This window comes from Pipra filicauda, unplaced genomic scaffold (genome assembly GCF_003945595.2).
Source record: "Pipra filicauda isolate LSUMZ 115617 unplaced genomic scaffold, ASM394559v2 scaffold55_size4083901_pilon, whole genome shotgun sequence".
NCBI lineage: Eukaryota > Metazoa > Chordata > Aves > Passeriformes > Pipridae > Pipra > Pipra filicauda.
In genome coordinates this window covers 1,612,222-1,633,413 of record NW_024104709.1, presented here as the reverse complement: position 1 = coordinate 1,633,413, position 21,192 = coordinate 1,612,222, and the positions used below count along the sequence as shown (strand labels likewise).

The window sequence follows — 21,192 nt, the reverse complement described above, 5'->3', positions numbered from 1 at the left end:
CAGCTCCCCAGTAAAGCGTGTAGCAAAAACCACAACAAATTCTCAGATGGACAAACTGAGGTATGGAGAGTTTACATGTCTTGTTTTAAGACAAAGACAGCAGAGACAAGTGCAGAAGCCAGCTATGCTGAATGTCATAGTCTGGTAATTAGCCAAACACTGTACAGGCAAGTGATGCCACATGTCAACAAACAAGCCCTTTACTTCTAAGTATCTATGTGCACAATACAAACCATACACATCGATACTTTCCTGATTCTTCAGATCAGACAGAATAACAGAATTTCTAGGAGAAAAATATTTTGGGAAAACATGGAGTTCTTAGACTCCTTGATAAAATGACAAATGGTTTAATTTTAAGCTACAGAAGATTATTTTACTCACTTTACTTTTATTTAATCTAGATTTATAGAAGATGAAGAATATTAGAAAGAATACCACTAGAAACACAATCAGATGTAGCCCAGAGGTATTAACCTTGGCTTACTCATGTTTTTCAAAATATAGATTCTGTCTAATACCGGTTACTAAACTTAGAGCATTTTGATACAAGTGATGTTTTCCCCACGGTTTTATGCTTGTGCCATTTGTGAATGTGATCTGTGTGATAGTGGTGGGATCCATATGATCCCAGCACTGGTACTTTTTGATACCTGAAATGGATTAAAATGGATTATACTGATTTGTTTGGGGTCCCAAAGCCTCTAATTTTTCAGCCAAAATTTCTCATTTTATATTTCAGTGGCTTTAGACAGCAGACTTTGACTCAAAAAATAGGTTTATCATCACCTCAAAAGAATTCTGGCAAACTAGGACCCACAAAAGTCACATTATTCACAGGGAGTATTAAAATACTTCAGGATATGACAGAAGTCAGCTGCTGTAGTTCTTTGTCAGCTGGCCCAAATCACCTCTCACGCTCCTCAGTTTGTCTCCTCATACCTATTTATACTACATGGAAACAATGCAATAGTCGCTTTATCATACGTGTTTAGTGCTTAGTAGCTAAATTCTAGTTAATGTGTTATCATATCACCTTGCTCAGGCATTTCCTTCAGCACTCCCCTTCTTATCAGCTCCTCTCTGCTTTGTCTTGTCGAAATCTTCCTTTCCAACACTAAAGAAAAAGCACAGTTAAGAATAGATTTATTCTCATACTGCTGATGCTTGTGAAAAAAAAAAATAGGAAAATATTTTTATTTTATAGAAACCCTGAGAAATCTGTTTCCTCTGATTCTGCAGGAGAAGTGGCCTGGGTTTTCATGGATGATCTCTGAAAATATCATCCCACAATTTCAGGCACAGAAAGTGGGGACTTGTATGATCCAATATCTTCAACTGAGCAAGGTTCCTTGAGGCTTCTTTTACAGTCAATGGAAAAAGGTACTTCCAGAGTGAAATTGAACTCATCCTAGAATAGCCATTTAACATGTAAAAGCACCTCTTTCCCACTGACTGGGCAGACCAGCTCAGTTAGAGATACCTCCATCTGCTTTGTAGAAGTTTTGAGTTGGGAGAGACAAATCCTGCTCAGAGCAAGCAGCCTTTGTGACATGCAAACTGTTTTAAAGGGAAAAAAAAGCAAACAACAAAACCAATCTTTAACAGAAGTCAGAAAGTTGTGTTCTAAAAGGAAATAACATCCTCATCAATGCTGGTGGGCTTTCATGGAAAAAAATGCAGCATCCTGTTTTTAGGTTAAAAAAGAAAAAGCAGCATACAACACACACACACAAGACTGTGACATGAAGCATTTTAATTATTATGTTTATTTCCCATGGGAAAAAATGCTAAATAGTTTTACAGGGAAAAGAATTTATAGATGTCAAAACAGAATAGCTCCACACTGCAGCCCAGCCCCAAACCAATACAGTGATCTGGGAGATCATTGTTAAGATCCATGGGACCATGGCGCATGGCCCACAAAATGTGAGCATCACTTGTAAAATCTCATCTTTGCTGTTAGGAAAAGCTAGTCTCCCATCCTGATTCTGTTTACATTTGGATATCAAAATCCAAGTGATGTTTGCAGCTCAAGCTGAGGGCATGTGGCGAAGCTTCAGCCGTGCTGGACTTCATCCTATTAATGCTATGGGATAGGGTTATTTATCTCATCAACTAATTCAAACACTCTCTAGGGTCAGTCTAATTGCTGTATGCAGATTAAATACTGCAAGAAGTATTATCAATCTCATTTGTGCCAGCCCAGTTGGATGAATCAGCCATACAGTGAAGTGACGGCTCCTGAGAAAGCAAGGAGAGAGGCAGTTCAGGTCTTCTAAGAAGGCTACCCTCCATGCATGGCAAAACATCTTTCCCAGCAGCAGGTAACTCAGGCTGCTGACACAACCAGGCTGGCTGACCTCACGCACCCGAAGGCATCCCTGCTCACAGCTTCCCACTCCCCTTCTCTGCCAGGGAAGGGGATGATTGAACAGAATCACAGAATGGTTTGGGTTGGAAAGATCCTACTTCCAATCCTCCTACCATGGGGAAGGCCACCTTCCACTAGACCAGGCTGCTCAGAGCCCCATCCAACCTGGCCTTGAACAGCTGCAGGGATGGGGCATTTGCAACTTCTTTGGGCAATCTGTTTCAGCACCTCATCACCCTCACAGTAAAGATTTTCTTCCTAATATCTAATCTAAACCTGCCTTTCAGTTTAAAGCCATTACCCTTGTCCTACCATTACATGCACTTGTAAAAAGTTACTCAGATTCTGCACTTCCCAAATTTATAGCACCAGGTTTATTTCTCACACTACAAAGTTCAGGGATGCAGCAACTACCCAACATTTCTGTGTCAAAATAGCACCAATTCCTGGCAGAAGAGCTGGAGGCAGTAAACATTTTGACCAGCCCAGTTCAAGCTACTCATGTCTGTGAGATCAAGAGCTCACAAATGCAAACAGTACTGGCTCAAGAACATGTAAGTTGGCATTAAGTCTGTGTCTATATACTCAGGTACTTTGTGAGATCTGCCCATTAAAGGTCAAACCTCTGCCGCATTCAAACTGCATTTGACAATATAAAGGAGCCCATGAGTGTGGCTATAGACTCTCAGTATAAGCCAGCCTACTTGGGGAGAGTGTGGTAGCAGGAACTCTGATCAGGTTAGACTGCCTTGGGTCCCAAACCTAAATTACTCACAAGTTCTTCCAGTTTTTCTCCACTATTTTTTAAGGTTTATGCTTTGCAACTGTGTGTCACACATTGGCACAGGAGCATGCCCTAGTCTTGCAAAGAGTTTTTTTCATGTCAGGGAACACTCAGTCCCACAAAGACTCTTTTAAAAGACATTGGAAGTCATGAAGACAGAGGACTACATAGGCAGGCATGGATGGAGTGTCTTAGTCTTTCTAGAAAGCAGATGTATTCACAAGCAGAATGAAATCTCCTTTGACAGAGCCCCCAAGGAGGAACATTTTATGCAAATACTTTACACTTGTTTTCTTGCTGGCAATATAAAAATTCTTTTATTATTCTTTCAGCATTACAGGTATAATTTGATTACTGCTATTTTTTCTCTCTGCTTCCTTTTTAGAATTGTTTTTTGGTGACAATGAAATGAAGTGATCTCTCATATACCTATTTGTGGGACAGTCGAATTATTGAAAACAATAATTCTTCTTCCATGAAGCTTAAGAACATCGAATCAGACATCCCCCCCCATCAATGTGTCTCTCTAGTTTTCAGGATTTTTTTTTTTGGTTCTACAACCCTGAATTAACAACTGTATTGAATTAATTATCAAGGAAAATGTCAATCGGCATTAAAAGACATGAACTCCTTATACTTTTACTGAAAGACCTCAAAGCATTTTATAAATTACGTAGGTTTCATAACAACCCTGACACATAACTATCTCCATTTCACGGATTAGAAAAATTGTGAACAGATAAGAAGCTTAAGCCCCAGTCCTCCATCATCTAAAATGCTAGCCATGAGTGGTATTTTTATTTAAACTGATTAAGCTCAATTAATTCAGCTTGAAAAGGTAATTTATTTTAAATATTATTTGGCCCATGGAAAAAAAATAAATTAGAAATTATGCTAGTATTCACTATGAGTATCATAATTTTAATTCCTACGACAAAAAAGGCAAAATTTTAATTTAAATCAAAGTCGCCAAAAGTATGTGCTCCTGTATAAGAGGAATGAGTAGCCTGTCAACTTAGAAACTTATACTGGGTGCTATTTAGCCAGCATGGACTCATCGTTATAATTTATTGATGATTACAGACTTTAGGTTAGGCAATATATTTCACATTTATACAGTTAAGTGTATTGTACCATCTGCACACCCAGCAACCATCATTCAAACATTTCCTTCCCTCCCTCCCCATCCCCTCAAAAGAGTCTGCTTAGTGATGCTCAGCAGCTACAAACCTCAGGCAGGCTTAAAACCCGTTCTCTGACTCAAAGAATGCTGTGAGATTCTGGATATTTTCCAGTATTTAGTTTTGTTCTTCTAAGAGAAGCTTGAGATAATTCCACTTACTAATTTTTCTCTGACCTAGTAATAGCTAAAATTGCCTTCTGCTCCCTGTCTGCATATACTCTTGCAGTGAAGCTTTGAAGTGGCATCTACTCTGTGCCAAGACACAAACTGCTGCTTTCCTTTCTTTAACAACAAAACATTGCAGAGAAGAGAAACCCTTGAGATGATACCATTTTCTGTTTAGTTTTACTTAATTTTGAAAGCCCTCTAGGCAAAAAGCATACAACCAGGGCCCAGAGAACAGACTTTCTGAGATGGAGCATGGAAAATATGTTGATAAAGGAAAAAAATTCAAACCATCGTTCCCACATCAGCACAGATACTAACATCTAACATCTAAACTTCCATTATTTTTTTTATTTTTGTGGTATTTGCTGTTTATGAACATCTTTCAGTTGCTCATAAGACAAAAAGCACTCTAAGGTACATGGCCTGGCAAGGCTGTAGCAAGAACCTATTTTAAAAAGCCTATTGAAAACCCAGAGAAAGCTATAAGAGTTCTTTCCAACAGCCTACATTCTGTCTTAGAAGAAAACTCATTTTTCAGCTGCATACAGACTTATCAAGTTGTAGCCCTGTTAAGAGAATAGGCAATAAATGAGGATCATCATGCTCTCTCCCACAGTCTCAGGCCAGGAAATGGGCTTCCTGCATATAAGATGCACACACACATACACACAGCCCCCGTTTGGTAATGTAAATACATCTCTGATGGAGCAGTCTGAGGAAGAGGATATCCTGTAGAATTTTTATTTTGTATGGATGTCTTCCCATTTCTCTCTCAAGTCAAATAAGCAAGTTTCTTCTCCTGTGTCAGTAAGCACGCAACAAGGGGCAACTTGCCACGTAAACGCGTCATCTCAGCCTCCATTGGTCCTGGGTCTATTTCCTCAAGAAACACAGGGAAAACTAATTTTTTCCTCCCTGAAATTACCATCTGAGGCAGGATGGATGCAATCCAAACTACTTTTCATTTTAAATTCCAGCCTCACATGAAGCACATACACAATCATAAGTGACCTCACACACAGTTTAAAAGCAAATTGCTATCTTGAGGGATCACATCATCATAAACAAGACCAGCAAATTAAGTACTAGCAAGTAACTAAGGAGGCACTTTTGAAAAAGCTGATCTTAATTTCTTTGTGCTTAATTTCCTCCTTCTGTAAAAGAAATAGGAACACACATTTTGCCTTGGTATTATAAGAATTAATGTGTCATTCTTGTAAGACTGCCAAGGATCAAACTGTTCTTCTACATGTAAAATATCATGCCTAAATAATCCCTGCCACCTAACAAGCTCAAAGAGCTCTGCAAAACCATCATAGCATTTCCTACTATTTGCCACCAAAGGGCCATAGACATACCTGCTGACGTTTCTCTGAATTTGTCACTTGTCTTCTTCTTCCGCCATTTCCAAGGTTTAAAGATTTTGCCAATGTTGGAGAGTTTGCCCTTCCTCTTGAAGGGGGGAGTTTGGGATCCTGGGGCTGGTCCTTCTGAGTTAGCAATTGAAGCCTTGTCCAAACCATCAACTGTATAAAGAAGAAAAGTAAGGGTAATTGAAGGATGGAAAACAAAATGGTACCCAAAAACTAAACACCTCCACTGTCAGATTGCAACAAGCTGTGTGTGTATCTGTGTGGCTTTTTTCCTGTTCCAGAAGTGAGCCAAGGGGCATCTGATCTCAGCCTGTGGTCACCAGCCAGTCCCCACCCCAGCTTGCCCTGGGCTTCACTGCTTCTCAGCATCTCAACTGCAGCTGTCCAGAACTTGCTTCTTGTGATACGCATCTGGCACATTTGCACAGTCCTGGGGTTTTCCATCACTACTGGAGAATTTCTTTCAACATATATTTGGGTGACTTTCTCCCTATCCTTGGTAAAGTTGAATAACTAGCTATCATCACACAGAAAACAAAACCCTTGTAATGTGAAAACATAAACTATTTTTTGAGTGAAACGATTCCTTTCTTAAACAAGCTCTAAAGTTAGCTGTTCTGGCAGTGGAATGGAAACAGGTCTGTTCGATATCCCTGGTAATCAGTCATTCACAGTGCAGCCTGCCATGAGTCAGGCTTCTTATTAACAAAACGTATTTAACAATAAGCTTTTGAACTGTAGATAGAATTTAAAGAAGGATTACTTTTCTGCAAAAATATACTGATTGATATGAAAGCCAATATTTATCATCAATGGCTGTAACATCAAGTTTTGTGAACCAAATTAAGGCTCATTGCACAATATGCCATAGCATACAGTTAAAATAAATTTCCTAGATATTTTTGAGACATCTACTATAATTTATTTCTATTTAAGAACTAGGGTTTCTTAGAGTGTTCCACTTGTAGTCCTGCAAAGACTTCAAATGTGCTGAATTTTACTCATGTGAGCACTGAAGTAACTGCAATTACTCACAGACATTAAATTAATAATGGGCTTAACTGTTTGTGGCATACAGGCGCTGTAATTGCTTTCATTCATCTAAACATTCTAATTATAGTCAATTCAGAACAGAGTTGATGCTACTCTGAACAGTAGTAATGATAATCATAGATCATTAAATCAGAAATTCTATTGAAAGAAAGAAGTATCACTGTTCCCATTTTACAGATGGAAAATATGAGGCACAGAATTGCTAAGTGCTTAATTCTGTGTTTGCCAAATGGCTTCCTGAATCCTGGTCCTGTGTCCTAGCTGCTAAAAAGATATATATTCAGCCACATAACATCATGGTGCAATCAAATTCTGTTTCTCAGACAAATGGCATTTAATGAGTCCTATATTTGTCCTAGGCTTTAGATTGATCCAGGATGCTAGAAAAAAAAAAAAAAATCTTTTCTATGAGAAAGCTGATGTAATGCAAACAGAGTCCAAGGAACTTTATTTCCAGTGTTTTGAAACAAAGTATGGGAAGAAAGATCCATTGCATAACCTCACTGAAGTCTATGAAGTTAAAATCAGAGATAAATTTGTATGACAACAATAGCATTTAAATCAGTAAATATGAACAAGCTATGCCATAAAATTTAACAAATTCTGTACTGCCTGAGAGATGGAAAACTTTCCCAGGATAAATTACTGTTAGTCAGATACAACAGGGTTTAAAGCTTTTCTTACCCAGCTTTGGGTATTTTCTGGTCCATAACACGGAGATAAGATAGAAGGAAGGCATGCAAGTGGATTTTGAATGTAAACCACCAAGATTTTGCTAAGGACTCGGCTATGTCTACCCCTTGCAGGAGTACAAAATCCCAGCTTCCTCACTTGTGTGCCCTAGACAACAAGTCAATCTATAGGGCGGTTTAAGCTAAAACTCCCTTAAAATGAACCAGCTGCCCCCCTACACACCCTGAGAAGCCAGGCGAGAGGTGAGGGATGAGGAGAACACCAAAGGTAGTGAGCAGCTCTGTAGAAAGAGAGAAGCATAAGACACCAGAAGGAGCCCTGCAGGGATGTCTTGCCTGAAATTAGGGATTGCACTTTTGTCTGGGCTTACAGACACTGCCTATGGAGTGCAGTCCCCTGTGGAATACAGAAGCCTCTGCTGGAAACTATCGATCTAAGGGAGAAGTACATTTACTTGAAGGGTACTTACAAAGACAAGAGAGCAAAATTTATCCTAGCAATTCCAGTTGACATAAGAAGGAACAAGGGCCACAGCTTGCAACCAGGAAGAGTCAGGTGAGAGGTAAGAAAAACACTTCCAGGAGGTGGGTGGTACAGAACTGGAACAGGTCCTGGAAGGCTTTGGAGGCTCAACCAGGCAAGCCTCAAAAGCTCTTTCTGGGATTGACCTCACCTACTCTTTGGAACAGTCCTGCTCTGAGTGAGGGCCTGGACCAAGTGACCTCCTGAGGTCCCTCCCAGTCAAGATTCCCGTGGGTGCTAAGGGATGCGGACAGACATGGTTTCTCTGTGAAATCCGCACTAGTAAACCCAAACAATCAGAAATGAAGTGGTGAAGAAAAGAGACTAGGATCAGCTGGCTGTAGAGTTCTGTCCTGGGACAGCAGCCAAGCATTATCTCACTGGCAGAAGCAGTCTATCAGCTCAGTAGAGTGAGAGGCTACCTACCCCTTGAGGCAGCAGGACGAAACCCATGTTCTTGCCTCCGATGGCTTAAAAAGGCTGGGCTACCGGTGTGAAGAGCCTGCATCCCGGTGATAGACAGCACAGTCTTACAACACTATAACACCAATATTTTCAAATCCTTCTGAGTCATGGAGTGCAGTGTATTGCAGGCAACCACTTCCACAAAAGCCTCATCTAGATTTCTTTCTTCTGTGTCTACCAGCAGAAATGGAGGAGGATTAGGGCTCCAACAGCTCCCCACAGAGACATACGGATTTGTACCAGTCCCTGCTCTGCCTTCTGCTGAAAACATAACTCCAAAATAATGACCCTAGCTACAGAAATCTGTCTGCTTCAAATGAGCTAAGATATGGAACTCGTGGGGAATAATTCTGCTCAGAAAGACTGAAACTTTTGAAAACCGACTTCAACATTAACTACTTCTGACAATAGAAGATGAGGAGTTGATTTATAAAGCAAGTTCAACAAATGCTCACAATTGGGAATTTACTAATCTACTGGCACCTTGTAGCAGTTCCTTCATTTGAAAAAAGGACACAAATATGTATCTAGCAAGGATGAATAAGCATAGCCAAGTATCACAGACTGATTTCAGAAATAATGTAAGATAAAGTAACATTTCCAGGAAAAAGAACTTATTTATATTCAAAAGCACATATATTACATGTATTACAAATATATTCATAAGGTAGTACATTTTACCAATTAATAAACTACTTAGAAAAAACCGCACAATTTCAACAATAACATTTCAGAGCATTTATGGAAAAATCTTTACAAAAGCTATTGTTCTTCTTCTTTGAAACATTCAGCAGGAAACTAATGTTTAAGATTTACACTATTTGCTTTATAGGTCATGTACTACTTAAGAATAAAGCAGTGTATTTTTCACCTCAGAGGGCTTACCCACATTCTATTAATCATTATAAATGTTACACATATTCATAGAGATGAAAAGAAACATCTTAACTTCCCACCACAAGGAACCTGGTCACTTGTGTTATTCTTTTATTTTTACAGTGTCTTGAAGTCATTCCTTCTTCCCACCATCTCCAAAAAGCCAATGAGTCCTTCATTGCCTTCATTAAAACTTCATTATTAAGTTAGACATTAGGACTTTTGACTATACTACCTACATCGTTTATCCAGTCCTTTGCTCTAAGTGAAGATTTTACATCTGAAGGACATAACGTGTACATAAGGATAAGAAGAAGTCCATGAATCATGAATGTTGATGTAACACAAAGAGGAGATCTTGTTGTAAAAGACCAACAGCAATGGTAACGGAGACGCCGAAAAGCCAAATCATGCCACATGAGCCATAAGTTAGATGATTAATTTAATTATATTATTCTTGTCGTAAAGACTCTGCAGATCCTGCAGTAAAAAACACTTAGGACTACATAGAAGAAAAGAAATAAGGCAGAATTTAGGTGCGTATGTCAAAAGTTTTGCTATTAGGAGTCTGAAAAATTCTCATCAGATGCTCCCTGACTCTGAAGGTACAGGTGCCATTAAAACTATCTGAAGTCTCTGCTTTTCTGTATGCAAACAGCATCCTATACTGAAATTTCACAGCAGAGTGGTTCTGGTGATGAAGGCAGTCTGGGAAGTTTCTTCCTCTGCACTTTCCTTCCTGATCCTAAAAAAATATGCCATCCCTTCAGTTGTAAAAATACAGCTGTTCATTGGGCTTCATTGCAAGTAGATCTCTGACTGATCCAGACCAAAAAGGCCTCCCCCTTTCCCTTTTTAAAAAGTTATTTTAAATCTGAGCTTTTTTAGTGATCGAGTCTTCAGCATAGTCCTACAAACACTTGCAGTGTCATGGTTGGGCGAGGAGCTGCTGCACAGGGCAGGAGCTGGAGACTGAACTGGGCAGACAGCCTAAAGAAGCTCTGCAGTTGCAGCCAGGGTAGCAGGACATTCCAGCCATGGACCCAACAGTGCTGCACAGCCGGGCATGTGCCTGAACCTAGATGAGCCCACAAAATAAAGCACGCTTTTGCCTAGAGCATTCACAGGGTAGGTGGAAGACTTGGGGGTTTCCCCCTTCCTGAATAAATAGTGTTGAAATGTATTACCCTTCACTTGAATCTGACACTAAAAAAGAAGTATTACAGGATTGTAATGCTATTAAACCTTATGAACAGTTACTCAGAAGTATTTGTTCAGAAGTATTCCTTTCTTCTGTCTTTCCACTCACCAGCACCCTTCTACAGAACTGATCTAATCCTGCTGGAGCACTGGGATATACGTTTAAGGGATTCTTCTCACATCAGGGTTGCTAAGTACAAGACAGTACCAGCAGAGCTACAAGTTCTCTTTCCCCTCTGTACTGCACCTTTCATGCTGCATTTCCTTCTCCCACCCACATCTCCCAAGGCTCACCCGCCTGCACTGCAATTCTGCTCTGGATCCTTGTCATACAGCAAGGTGTAGAATGGCCAGATGAAGGAAAGGTCTGCCTCCAGCCCCTCCTCCTCCCCAGCGCTGGACAATACAACCAAGAGGGAAAAAGGCACAGAGTCAAGTGCTCCACTGATATCAAGGCACTAAGGTAGCATTGGCACCTAATACTTTCACTAGCACTGGTTCTCTTGCAGTAGTACCATGGTATCACCACACTATCCTTGAAGTGTGTGAGAAAAACCTTTTTGTCCTGTTAGAATACAGGTGACTCAGGGTATTGCCACATTTAACCATAAATGAATTGAGAAATGCAACAGAAGATGCCATGGCCCCAGTTAAAAGCTACCTTATGTGTGGATGTGGATCTGATTTCTGTGCTTATTAACTACCAGTTAGCTAGTACAGTTATTTTTTTCTCTTCCTTTCAGTGCACCTTGCTGCCTTGCAGGGATGCGCTGCAAAAGTCATCTTGGTTTATCGAGACCTCAAAACCTCTTCTTACAGTGCTATGAAATTCTATACTGTCTTGCCAAAGGGCACAGAGTTGGAAGTCATGGGTTTTATGCCAGCAAAATCAACATGTTTATGCAGCTGCATATTATCCCCAGTTAGCAACAAGAACAATAAGTCATCAACTTGCTAGAGAGTATGGTAAGCTGCTTATTCTTGGAACTTATTGGCAAAATTCAAGATACTGCATGGTAAAATGTTTGATGCGGTCATTAAAAATCAGAAGTCATTCTGACACTAAAAATGTCATTTTCAGTATGGATCTCAAATTCTGTAATGTTCTATCTATTTTCCTGACCAGAAACAGATGGAAAGATGGGTCTTTTTTCTTTTTCCCATTTTTGTTTTGTGGTTTGGGGTTTTTTTTGGTTTTGTGTTTTGGTTTGTTTTTTTTTTAAATCTACTTGGAAGGGAAAATGTGCAGCTAATCCCCAGTGGATAAACTGGCAAATGGAAGAGCTATAATCTACCTCCAAGCAGCACAATGACTTGGCATCTGCATGCTTGTGCCTTGCCATACATCTGGAGTTTAACTTTGGAGAAGCTGTCATGAGCTAATTAACTTGATTGTGTTTTAATTAAATGAAAGGAAAAAGCTGAAGTTCAAATGTAGGCAGCTGAAATGTAGTTTCCATATGGAACTGACAATATCGCAAAATGTTAATTGGACCTCCTGCTGGCAATGAGCTAAAGAGGCTGGATAGAGGCTACTTCATAGGGAGGATTGCTGCTAGCCCTGAAACAGCCAGAGGGAATCCTCCTGGAAAAACTACAGCAGGGATGAATATGACTGCCTGCATATCTCCAGGTTTCTACAAGGATACACACACAAATGCCTTTTGGGTTGTTGGAGTCATACTTGGATCAGCAGTGCCAAATATTCCAGAAAGGGCTTTGGGAGCCCAAACCCTGTAACTCCTGTATCTCCACAAGCAAAATGTTACCTCGCTCCAGAAAGTGAAACACTGCAAGGGTGAAAAATTCATCTCAAAAGGCCATATTCTGTTCTGCCCCTGTGATGAGCCACTACCTAAGCTCTGAAAAAAAATTAATAAAAAGGTACTTAAAAGGGAATGAGGGAAACCTGTGCTTCTCCTGAAAGCAATAGCATGGATGCCCAGGGGTCCACGTTTCAGACAAAAAGCCACGTGGCTCAGAGGGATGCTCAGTCACACTGTCCTCTTCTACAGTGTGCAGAGGAGGAATATGACCAGAATCCCAAACAATCATGCATTTATTCTAGTTCTCACTCTCTCACCTGCACAGCTGGAATTAACTGGCTCAGGGCCTGGAAAAGCTTATTTACCTATCTGTCTCTTAGGCAGGATGCCCTGCAAGACATTGATCCCCAGCAAGCAAGGGGGGACCTTACCTTGGCCTCCCATTACCTTTCACAAGACACACGACCTAAAACAGTGTTAACTTTAGGGCTTGAGACATGCTTGCTGCATCACTGGGGTAAAGCACAAAGAAACTCTTTGCTTTGGAGTTATCTTAAGTGTTGCTCTTTTTTTTTTTTCCTAATATAATACCCACATCAGCTTAAGTGCAGTTGGGCAGTTTGTCGAGTTACAGGCTATCACATTAGTTACCACATGTTGTCTCTTGTTAATGCAACCCAAATGCAGATAACACACTTGTAACCTGCAGCTTCACTGTTACTTCACAGCACAGTTACTTCACAGTTTTCACTCCCACTGGGTTAATTCTAAAGAAAATAAAAAAGGGAAGTTATGGTTGTAGAGCACTCTGTAGAGACACTGGAAATGCCACAGGCAATACAGCCAGTCAGGGCTATCCAGCCTTACTAAATTACACTTCTCATGCAGGAACCTGCGCAGAGCTTTTTTCTGCTACACCTACACTGGCACGAGCTGGGTGGGTTCTACAGCACATTAAGCACTGCAGTTATACCACCTCTCTTCTCATCTATTTTTTGAGTCAGAACACATTAGGGATTCGCTTCAGGTCTGAATAAAATTAAGGGCATTACCTTATGTCTGCAATATACCCAAAAGCATGTGTTTGTAAATTAATTATTTAGATTTTGGCATCATGCAGTCCTTATTAGAACACCTACACAACTTTTTCCTTCTCTTCAATGAAATGTTAATTTCTATCCTTTTAGCTTTCTACAGAAGTAAGCAAATGCTCAGCCATTCTGTTACAGAAGTTTGAAAGTGATCTGGCTGAAAATCTTCTTGCTACCTCCTCTGTAACCCTGAACACAGCCCCAACCAGAGGGAAAGGGATCATGGGTTTAATACAGGCTGTTTATTCCTTCTTTTCTCAACCTCAATACTTGAGCAAAAAGCAGCAAATGGAAAGTTTCCAGACAGTTACATTTTCCAGATATATGAAACATCAGGCCAAAGGTCAAAGCAACTCCTCCACAAAAACAGGGGGAAAAAAAATCCAGGCACAGTAACAGATGTGGTACAAAAAACAACTAAAAGCAGTATAAATAAAAAAGCAACCAAACTACTTTGAACAGTTGAACATTGAAAATGAACACTTCTTCTGTTATTAAGGGATATTGTAATATTAAAGGATATATCTCCTTGGAGGTCAAATAGTATGTATTTCCATTTATAGTTTAATTATTTAATTTTTTTTTTAATAATTTTGTAATTTCACGTAAAAGTAAGATGCATGTACGCATCTTATTAAGTTCTGTAATGATATATTCACTGGCTAAAGGACCCAGCTGCTGATCCTTCTCTGATGCCTTTCAGACACCCCTCCAATATAGCTGGAAACATGGGAGGCATTTCCCTGAAGGTCCCTGGCTATGTCCCCAGAAGCCATTGCCACTACCGGTGGAGGCAGCATGCAGGTATAGCTTTATAGAGATGCTGCCCATACAAGTGGGCTTCCAGTCATCTCAGCATGTGTTTTCACACCACCATGGTGGAAATATCAGCTGAACCATCAACCATGCTGGCAACCATTTGTAAGGCTGCACCTTATCACCACAGTGAGACAAAAGAAAAACCACCTTTTGCCTGGGCTTTTAAAACTGAGTTAGGTCCTACTACTGACATCAGAGGACCAGGCAAATGAATTTGCTGACCAGACTGGGCTGGATAGTGTGCCACTGAGCTGGGGCAGGAAGAGAACAGGAGTGAGTGAGAGAGAAGCCTGAGAAGAGAGGGAGACTTCTGCTAGGAAGCGATTACCCGAGCTCACCACCAGTGGGTGCAAAAGATGCTCCGACCCCTTTACCATATCCAGTCCTAAAGCAACGACCACGTGAAGTGCTAGCATCAGCTATTTTCCTCTTCAACAGGAAGGGAAGGAGGTACACATCTCCCCATTCCATCCTATCCCACTCTATCTCATTCCAGACTACCCAGCACCCTTGCTAAATACAATTCTGTATGAACATTACACGTTTTTACCTTTATTATTACTATCTTGAACCAACTCTTTCACAATTAACATTGTGTTTACACATCTGAAAGCAGGTGTGGTTTTGTGGACTCCCATCCCAGTGCTTCCCTGCTCTTAAGTACTATGACAAGGAGCTTCTGATCTACAAATAACAGAATGTTCATGTACCCAAAACCTTAGGAGCAATTTGATCAGTCATGTAATTAAATCCCTGGGATGCGACAGTCCAGAGCTCACTGTGCTGCCTTTGAAGAGCAACGTTTTCTTCTGTACTGGCACCACTTCAACACCTTTTTTCTAGTACAGGAAACAGCATATTTCACTTGTCCAAATGCGTGTAAGGCAAACCCAAAGCAAACAGTCTCTGTTTATGACCTTGCTGGCCTCAGAAACCCACCAGGGAGGTCAAGGCTTTTTAAACCCAACTAGCAAATTTCTGATTGTTGCTGTCATTGCAAATGTTTGTACAGGCTTTTAACTCTGCCGCCTTTGTAGAGAAAACTGTTTATTTTTAAGTTCAGTTTTTAGCTGTCTTTAAAATGTTTGTCTTTGTTGCTAGATACCAGCTTGGATAAACAATAATAATAAAACTCCAAAATGCTCAGAAGAACCTATTAATGATTACATACAGTTCCTCTCAGTCAAAATGCCAATTTGCCAACTCTAAAACCACAGCCTGTAAAAGTCATTCATATCATTCTATGCCTACAATATCACAATTCTGAATACAACCTAAGTCATCTTCTTTGCTATGAGGAAATGGGAGTTGCCAAGTTGCAGCTGACTCTTATTCCGCATCATGTTTCATCGCTCTCTCTATCCCCAGCCACACTGCAAACAGCTGCTTTATTCCCTGAATCTTGTTCTTTACTAGGTGGGGAAATCAGGCACAAGCTGACATATTTGTCGGCCTAGCTGCCCTTCCTTTGCCAATTTAAACTTGGACACTCAGGGGCAAGTAAAAGGACAGGTCTGTGTGAATCCCAAAGATGGGATTCAGTTATACTTTAAAAACCAGTGTGGTCCTTTTCCCACACAATCAAGAAACAGTAATTCTGTCATGCAAGCTGATGGCACCACAAATCACTACAGTAAAACCCAGTGGAACTGTAGTACCATCTTCATGTAGGCTTGAAGGCTGTATTCATACATATTTTGGACTTCAATTTTTCCATGGAATCAGTGTTTATGGAAGCGATGCACTGGTAAACAAAAAACTTTAGTTGGAACAAATTACAAACGAGAAAATTGTTGCCCTTCAGCTCACTGCACTGGGATGCCGTGTTGGAGCCTGCCTGTTCACAGCGCACCCCAAGGGTGCAGATGCTTGTGGAGGTAGGCTTTGAAACCAGGATCCCACCTCCATGTGAGAGAGCCAACAGCACTCTCCCTTTAGGTCCAGGCACCAGCCCAGGACTAACCAAAGCTTGAAGTCCTCCTGGGAGGGAAAAGGGCTAATAAAAAAGGGGCTTGTTGAGGCTTCCAATGGGGAGTTGTCATCTTGTTATCAGACAAGGCACTGAGAATACGCTCTGCTCTCCCAGCAGATTCTTTCCTTAGGGGAAAACATCAACTCTGTAAGAGCATCATCAACATGACAGGTACATAATTGATACCTTCATTTCCCCACTTGCTTGTTTCATACTGTATTTGAGGTTCCTACTTCTCCTTGCTTTCTATTAATAATGAATGACTGTATTATCCTGCTGCTTAAGAAGGCTGGCCATAGATCAAGACCTCTTTGTAACAAGAGCAGTACCAAAAAAAACCAGAAAGACCATTCCTGCTTCAGTTCTAAGTATAAAATGGAAGAGAACAGCTTGAACAACAGATTTCTGATTTTCATTGCCACCTGCTCAGCTGTTGCATTTTTAAAATTTTTTAGCTATCCACAAGTTTCTCTGATTTTGTTTGCATGTCCCTTCCTAACTTCCTCTCTCATTCAGACACTGACATTAAGCAATCATAAAATATATCTTTGTTGTCTGTAGGCTAAAATAAAGCACCAACTTGAACTTTTATGTGCCAGTTTAAACCGAATCACTTTAGCTGGAGTTGGATGAACACCCCTTAAGCTGGAAAGCAATAAACAACAGAAAAAATACCAGACTCCATCTCCTCCCCACCAACGTGTTTCAGTGCTACACTATCACAGGGCCTAACAATATTCATTCAGTACTTCAGCACACATTTAAGAGTTCACATACAATAAGAGTTTCAGAAGGTGCCAGAGGAGATGCCTGTTTGCATGATGGGGGAAATCCAAGACCACCCAGTTATGCCAGCACACACCACTGCACTGCCGTCCATTGTGGTTCTAAGGACAGTTAAGAGTTAGCAGTCGCTGTAGACCAGTGAGAAATTTTAAGCCTTCCAGTTGCCATTAAGATGCTTTCAGGCTGATTGTCAATCAGACAATATATTGATTTGTTTACTTTGTACAAAACCCAATACAGACAACAAGAATACTTTAGCCTATTTTAGCCGGATTAATGCTGACATCGGTCACTCCCACAGTATGGAATGACACACTTCACTGTATTTTGTGTTTCCTTTAAGACTGTCTTTAAACCCTTAAAAAATTTAGTTTTCATTTAAAAAAAATCTTTTTATTATTCCTTTTTACTTTAGAGGTAAACCAGGCTATATGACTCTTGAGTAACTACAAGCCAGCATACAAATCTGTTTACGAATGTAAGCACTGACATGAATTACTTTAAAACTGAATGAAATTGAAGCCATTCTCGCAATTATTAGGATTTCATTAACTTTACGATTACTAAATTCTGTGGTATTTTTATGAGTGCCATGACCATGTTGATACAGGTGAATTGAACACAAAAGCTTAATATTTAGCCATGTGCTTAAAAGTATATAATAACCTGATTAAAATAAAAAAGGTGGTGCAAAAAACCTGAATATGACTGGCAAGCCCTGGAACTATTGCTAGCAACTCCAAGCAGCACTGGAAATTCAAAATTCTCCTAAGTAAAGTGTGTACAGCATCAGTTTTCACCAAATTCATCTTTGGCATTATTTAAGCTCTGTAAAGCTTTCTTTTTTAAACTACTACCAAATGTTTTCCTAGAGAGGGAACATTATGTGACTGAGTGCTCCCATGCTTCCAGCAGTCCCTGGGAAAGCGAGGCATTTCTTAGGAAAGCCCACAGGAATACTTCAGAAATTCCTGCTGGCAGTTTCTGCCTGTCCCAACTGTTTCTCATCCTCTCATCCCAGGCCTTCTGCAACTTGCACAGCAACTGATGCACCCAACAAGGGAGACAAAGGGATATTTATATGCTTATTTAATAATGAATCAATGTGTGGACATAGTCTCCCACAAAGTAACGAGCAAACACTGCTTCCACTGGTGATATTTCTACAGGAGTCTTTCTCTGAGGATTTGCCCAGAAGTGGGCAGCCCATTCCTGGCAGCCAGGGCTTGCTTGGGTCTCTGCTCTTTCCATTCAGCGTCCCCCAAAATGGCATCGCTGCAGGGATCCGAGGAGGAAAAGGAAAGCAGAGATCTCACAGATGATGGATGATCTTGTCCGCATGCTGGTGGGCGCAGAGGGAATATTGGAGCCATGGGTAGGCAAACAGGAGTCAAACTCAGTCCCCGTGCCCTTCTGCAAGGCACAGGCCAGTGCTACTCTGACATCACGGTTCGAAGCCTGTTCAGCTCCAATCTCGACCAAAGAAGCAGAGTGCCCCCCTGCAATCCCCACCAATTTACCTCCCCCAGAAAATACCTCCTGAAAAATTCTCCTTGTCATACTGAACAAAGGTTAATAATTATTCTTTCAAAGAGTGCCTTCAAGCAGCTCACAAACAAATGATGGTAACTTTGCCAAGCTTAGGGGAGCAGTTTTGACATTTTGTAAATGAAAAGAAGTGATAAAGGGTTCAGTCATTTTTCTTGACTTGAAAAAGGTTTGTAATTTCCCTTAAACCTTCCTCCCACTCTTGCTAACATTCAAGTACTTGGCACACTTATTAAACATTTTTAGACCCTATGCTCACTTTTCACTCCAGCTGGATGCTGAAGTCTGGGAGAGAGCAGTAATTCTCACCCCAGGAGAGACCCAAAAAGGGACTGGTGCATTACACCACAGCTCCTTGCCCTGGGCAGGCATTGCCTTTCACTGGCTGTGCTCATACGAGGGAAAAACCTGAAATCATGATGAAACATATAGGGGACACAATAAGCAAAACAGAAGATTTCCATAATTGGTAGGAGATTTTCTGCATAATAATACAAAAGCATAATACAAGGAATGTAGGTAAGCACAACAGCACAGCCTGACTCAGGTTTAAAAAAAATTGCTAGAAGAGAAACACTAACCTTCACTGAGTATTTTCTTGTTCTAGAAGGAATAAAATTAAACTAAATCAAGTGTTAACTGGCTCTTTTTTTTTAAACTCCTGTATAGGATTAGGAATAACATACTAAACTTGAACAGCATAGGTATGCAAGATGTATCTAACTCAGTTTTTTGATAAACCTTATGACATTTCATGTATTTAGGCATAGTGGTCACTGGGAACCAGTTGTATAAGAATTTTCACTTAAACCAAAACTCTTCAATGTCCTGTTTGTGAACATGTATATAGCCCATAACAACAGGGCTATAAGCAGCCTTGGCATTTTCAAGGCTGCCTTGTAGTGTTTGGATGGGCATCAGCATGAAGAGGAGCAACCTGGCCAAGCATCCAGCTGGTGATCCACTGCAAATTAGCCCCTGTCAAAGCGGTTCAGCAATGCTGGACCAGTCAACTAAAGGGACAGGTCCATGGATTATGTCAAGGTCCCAGGGGAAATGTGATCCTATTTCTGGTAACACCAGCTCTGAAGAGAATGAAGATCATTCTGATGTCACCTCAAAGCTTCCAATTCAAACAGCTCCATTACCAACACTGCCTTCCCACTTCAGTCAACCTCTACACTAACTTTAAACTTCTGTCTTTTAAACCACTTGGGAAGCAAAGGTTTGAGTGGACTTTTAATTATCTCTCATCCCAGACTTCTAAAGTATAATTGAATTTTGTGGGAAGTTTAGCTTTGAGAAAAACTAAGGAGAAAAAATAATGGATAGCAAGGAAATAAAAAAAGGATTACTACAGCACGTACATTTTCTTCATGCTCAGAGCAAAACAAAAGACTATATCTTAATTTGCTCGTGTGCTAGAAATACCATGGTTTATCACTAATACTACACACTTCTACACAGACCAGTGCTGGAGCAAGGACCAGCATAAGAACAGGAGCCAGTGGCTAGGAATGTCCCCTGGCAGGAGCGTAGAGCTCACCCGGATGCACAGTTCCCTGCCTCAGCAGTGGCAGCATCCTGGGCTGAGCACCTGCTCCCCAGGGAGGCAAATGAGAACAGAAAAACACAAACACAAAATATTAAGTGGCTCTTGTTATTTGTGCAGAGGAAAAGTGCCTCATTACTGTAATACTCTGGAGTACACATCCCTACACGCTGGATTTAGAAAGGACCTTTGACTCCACATAATGTTTTAATAAACTCACCTATTTCACAACTAAAACAAGCCAGAGCTTAAAAACCAGAGCTAAATGTATAGTGCTAGAATACTGTCCTCCTTGGTGTGCTTTGGTCAAGCTGTTGAAAAGAATGTAATCTTGATTTTATACGAAGTCATAGTACTTTTTTGGGGCGTATCTGGATGTTGTTTTTATAAGTACAAAGCTACCTGCTGGTAGGAACAGGTGAGTAATTAGTGAAAATGCTGGAAGGACTATAACTAAAAAACATTATGTATGTTTTTCTGCAAGGAAAAGTTCTCATCAATAATTTCACTGACATGCACTTGAATGCAGGTGGCTCTCATTTCAGGCAAATACCAAACCACTGAAGGAAGTGTAGGGCTATACCACAAAACTGAAGGATCCTGTTTACTTCTTATGGCACCTACTCAGAACTAGGGAGGCTCAGAGCAAGTCCCTGCTCTTGAAGGGACTCAACCTACCCCAGACCCGAAATGTACTTTATTCTACTACCAGGGAGCTCTGGGGAGCATTGATCCACCTCTCATCTTCTCTGATGTCCAATGACTTCATGTACTCTAACTGCAAATAGTTGCTACTGCCAGAGCTCTGCCTTCTCTCTGACACAACAAATATTTTGAAAATATTTTGAAAAATTGTCACAGTTTTCTTGTGCTACAGAAATTTACAGCAAAATATAACATAAACTATAATCTGACACTAAAAATTTTTGCAAGTATATGTGACTCCACACATACGTGTTTGTCTCAG

At 40.5% G+C, this 21,192-nt stretch overlaps 1 protein-coding gene across 5 annotated transcripts in view; it reads right to left on the bottom strand.

The window, feature by feature from the left end:
* PHACTR2 (phosphatase and actin regulator 2) overlaps positions 1 to 21,192 on the bottom strand; it is a 138,846-nt gene that overhangs the window by 40,615 nt on the left and 77,039 nt on the right. For 4 of the 5 annotated variants that reach the window (XM_027751473.2, XM_027751476.2, XM_027751475.2 and 1 more), the window contains 2 exons: positions 5,868 to 6,035; positions 1,037 to 1,117 (listed from right to left, as the gene is read on the bottom strand). In XM_027751473.2, the coding sequence (XP_027607274.2) occupies positions 1,037 to 1,117; positions 5,868 to 6,035 (249 nt within the window). Of the gene's footprint in view, positions 1 to 1,036; positions 1,118 to 5,867; positions 6,036 to 19,254; positions 19,277 to 19,610; positions 19,638 to 21,192 lie in introns of those variants that run through there. The other variant, XM_039387379.1, reaches the window with a different exon arrangement.